A 3409-nucleotide genomic window follows, 5' to 3' on the forward strand; every position below is an offset into this window, starting at 1 on the left:
CCATCTGGCACGTGGCTGGCACAGGTAAAACAGGAAAGCAAATTGTGTCTGATTGTACATGCAACTTTCTCCTCTAGGTCTAATGACTTCTTAGTTGCCACTTCATTCATTCTTCCTCATTATTTAGCAGTGGTCTTATCACTGACATCTCCATTTCAGGAGACGTCAAAGCAGTTCCCTAGAGTGGTCCAGATATCAATTTTTATATTTCAAAGAGCAATTTCTTAGATACTTAAACTCTGAAATCTTTTCTATCATAGCATTTAGTTCTGTTTTTATATTTGGAAAGGTATTTCCTAGCATACTACCAACTGTTTTATTTTTTATTTTTGGAATGACAACATGTCCAATATTCATAATTATGTTGAACTGGTCTGTACATATAATATTGACTGCAAGTCACAGTTTTTGTTTACAAGTTGTATGCCTTGTTACCTTTGATAGTCACACTGGTTGGGTTTTGTTGATATGGGCTAAACATGGTAAGTGAATGGATATATACTTGCCTTATTCCCATATTCTGAATTATTTCATCTGTGTATTTAACTACAGATTGCAGACTCTCTCCAAACAAAATGCTTTCCATGTCTTAATCATTTATTTGACGCAGGTGTATTTAAAGAAAACACAACCCATGGAATAAAGATTTATAACAGATAAAGTAGGGTTTAATTCTTTGTTTTACATGAGAATGGAAAATAGCACTCTATGAGGCTGCTGTTTCTCTAATTCATTGTGTTTACAGCATGTGACTTACAAATATATGTTAAATCTTAGGCAGTTACAATACCCTTCCCAAGTTTTCTGAGTTGGGAGAATCCTTTATGTACATCGCTTGGCCATGAAGCCTTTTTGTGGTGGTGAATACGTTCACGAGTAGAGCTATAAACGTGGGAAGTTTCGAGAGGGCTGTAGACATAATGAAAAGGTCAGAGGGGAGCAGCATGAGGGAGCATCGAGGAGCAACATTTTCTGAGGGGGAGAGAGGTGGGGAAGAGAGAGAGGAGGAGAGAGACGGAGGGAGGGGGAATAGATACATCTGCACAACTGCTGAAGAAATTTTGATGAGTTGGATAAAAAAGGATTGGGAGCTTCCGGTGGCAGGGTCTGGGGAAGGGACGGTAGGCACCACATCTGGACGTGAGGGTGGCAAGAAGCAGCCCCTGAAGCAGCCCAAGGAGCAGGCCAAGGAGATGGACGAGGAAGAGGAGGCATTTGAGCAGAAGCAGAAAGAGGAGCAGAAGAAACTCGAGGAGCTAAAAGCGAAGGCTGCGGGGAGGTGCCCCCTGGCCACAGGTGGAATTAAGAAATCTGGGGAAAAGTGAGCTGTTCCTTGTGCCTGGGGCAATGGTGATCCTTAAGTCCTTTTCTTTTTTTTAGCATCTGGATTCTCTGCCATGATTTCTCTTGCCATCTATAGCTAGAATGAGGTGTTGTCTTGGAGCCTGTTGTACATTTAAGAATAAATTTATGTAAAAAAAAAATAATAGTAATAATAATAATCATGCAGGGGCTCATCTCTTCAGTTCTTCTCTGTCATTTCAACCTTCGCTGTGAGGTCAGAGGAAACCCAGCCCAGGATCCTGCCCACGTGTGTTCGTCAGTCTCTGTTCTGTTTGGAATTCTGTACCACCTGGAATTAAACAAACTCATTTGAAAAAATAAAAATAAATAAAAAAGGATTGGGAGAAAGTTTTTTAAAAACTTTGAAATGTGGTTTTAACTCTGTCCTCTACTATTTCGGTGCATTTTAAATAACTATTTTATTATGTGATTATGTGTAGATTAAATCAAGAGGGTAGAATGAGAATACCTGTTTACCAATTCATTATAATCCCTTAAAATATCCTAAAATATATGTTTAAAAATAAAACTTTATAATAATACTAGGAGAGTCTTAATATTTGAGAATTTAAAATGAACAAGTATACTTATCCCCAAACTTAGAGGTTAGACATTAAATACATTCAGCTTTTCTGATGATAGACATATCTCAGTAAAGTGGTTTCAAACAAAAAGAATTAAGGGTGATCATTGGAGGCCTTTCTTTTCCTGCATCTGGAAGCTGGGAGGTGGGGGGCGGGGGGGTGCTGCTGGGAACAGGACTTCTATAGTGACAAATGTGTCTGGAGGGCTGTGGTCCAAGGCCATTTTTGCCGGCTATAGGAGGGGTCTCCAGAACCAGAGGGAGCACACAGCTCTTCTTAAAATTGAAGGTGTTGCCCTGGCCAGTTTGGCTCAGTGGCTAGAGTGTTGGCCCACGGACCAAAGAGTCATGAGTTCAATTCTGGTCAAGGGCATGTACCTCGGATGTGGTTTGGTCCCTGGCCCTGGTCGGGATTGTGAGGGAGGCAACTAATCAATGTCTCTCTCCCATCAGTGTCTCCCCCACCCCCACCCCTGCCTCTCTCCCTCCCTCTTTCCCCTCTGTCTGAAAATAAATGGAAAAATATCCTTGGGTGAGGATTTAAAAACAACAAATTGAAGGTGTTTATGCTCGAGATGAAACTGAATTCTATGGAGGCAAGAGATGTGCTTATGTGTACAAAGCAAAGAACAGCACAGTGACTCCTGGTGGCAAACCGAAGGAAACCAGTCCTCTGGGGAAGGGAAACCGTGCTCATGGGTCGAAACAGTGCCGCGGATCGAGCCGAATCCGAAGCAGCCTTCCTGCTGAGCCCGTTGGACACAGAATTCGACTAATGCTCAAGGATTTAAACTTACTGAAAAATAAATGCATAAAATGGATTTTTAAAAGTGATAAATGAAGAACTGGGTGAGGAGGCAAGTCAGTTAATGATCTGTTTCTTACCTGTTCAGTGAAAAGATAAAGAAATAAATTAATTCTAAACAAGAAGATAAAAACATAGCTACAACATGTGCTTTAAAATATTCATAATGTGTCCAGCTGTTGTGGCTCAGTGGTTTAGTGTCCACCCATGCACCAAGAAGTCACTGGTTCGATTCCCGGTCAGGGCACATGCCCAGGTTGTGGGCCCAATCCCCAGTGGGGGGCATGCAGGAGGCGGCCAATCGATGTTCTCTCTCATCCATGTTTCTATCTCTCTCTCCCTCTCACTTCCTCTCTCTCTAAAATCAATAAAGGAAAAAAATTTTAAATATTCATAATGTTAAATAGTTAAGGACAGAAATAGGGTATACAACTTCAAAATTATTAGAGAGAAAGAAAATAGAACACTCCCCAATTAAAATAACAACAAACCTTCATCCAACAAAACACAAGAAAGGAAAAGAAGCCAAAAGAAGACAGCATGATGTATAAAGATTAAGTCGGGCTTCATATAACAGAAAACTGAAGTGACAGTGAGTTAAATAGTTAAGTACATTACAGGACAGCAGAATACCAACAGAGGCAGACCGTCCGAAACAGATGTGGGAGTTCCAGAAC

General features: G+C 40.9%; 1 protein-coding gene across 1 annotated transcript; it reads left to right on the top strand.

Moving 5' to 3' along the window:
- Positions 1-1064: 1064 nt before the first annotated feature.
- LOC118620369 (translation machinery-associated protein 7-like) lies at positions 1065-1349 on the top strand. The gene has a single exon (XM_036247438.1). It carries the CDS (start codon positions 1065-1067, stop codon positions 1323-1325), a length of 261 nt encoding a protein of 86 aa, XP_036103331.1. The 3' UTR covers positions 1326-1349.
- Positions 1350-3409: the final 2060 nt, after the last annotated feature.

This window comes from Molossus molossus, unplaced genomic scaffold, assembly GCF_014108415.1.
Source record: "Molossus molossus isolate mMolMol1 unplaced genomic scaffold, mMolMol1.p scaffold_m16_p_7, whole genome shotgun sequence".
Lineage (NCBI taxonomy): Eukaryota > Metazoa > Chordata > Mammalia > Chiroptera > Molossidae > Molossus > Molossus molossus.

Excerpts from the sequence above, each read along its gene's own strand:
- LOC118620369 (XM_036247438.1), top strand. The coding sequence starts at position 1,065 with ATGAGTTGGATAAAAAAGGATTGGGAGCTTCCGGTGGCAGGGTCTGGG.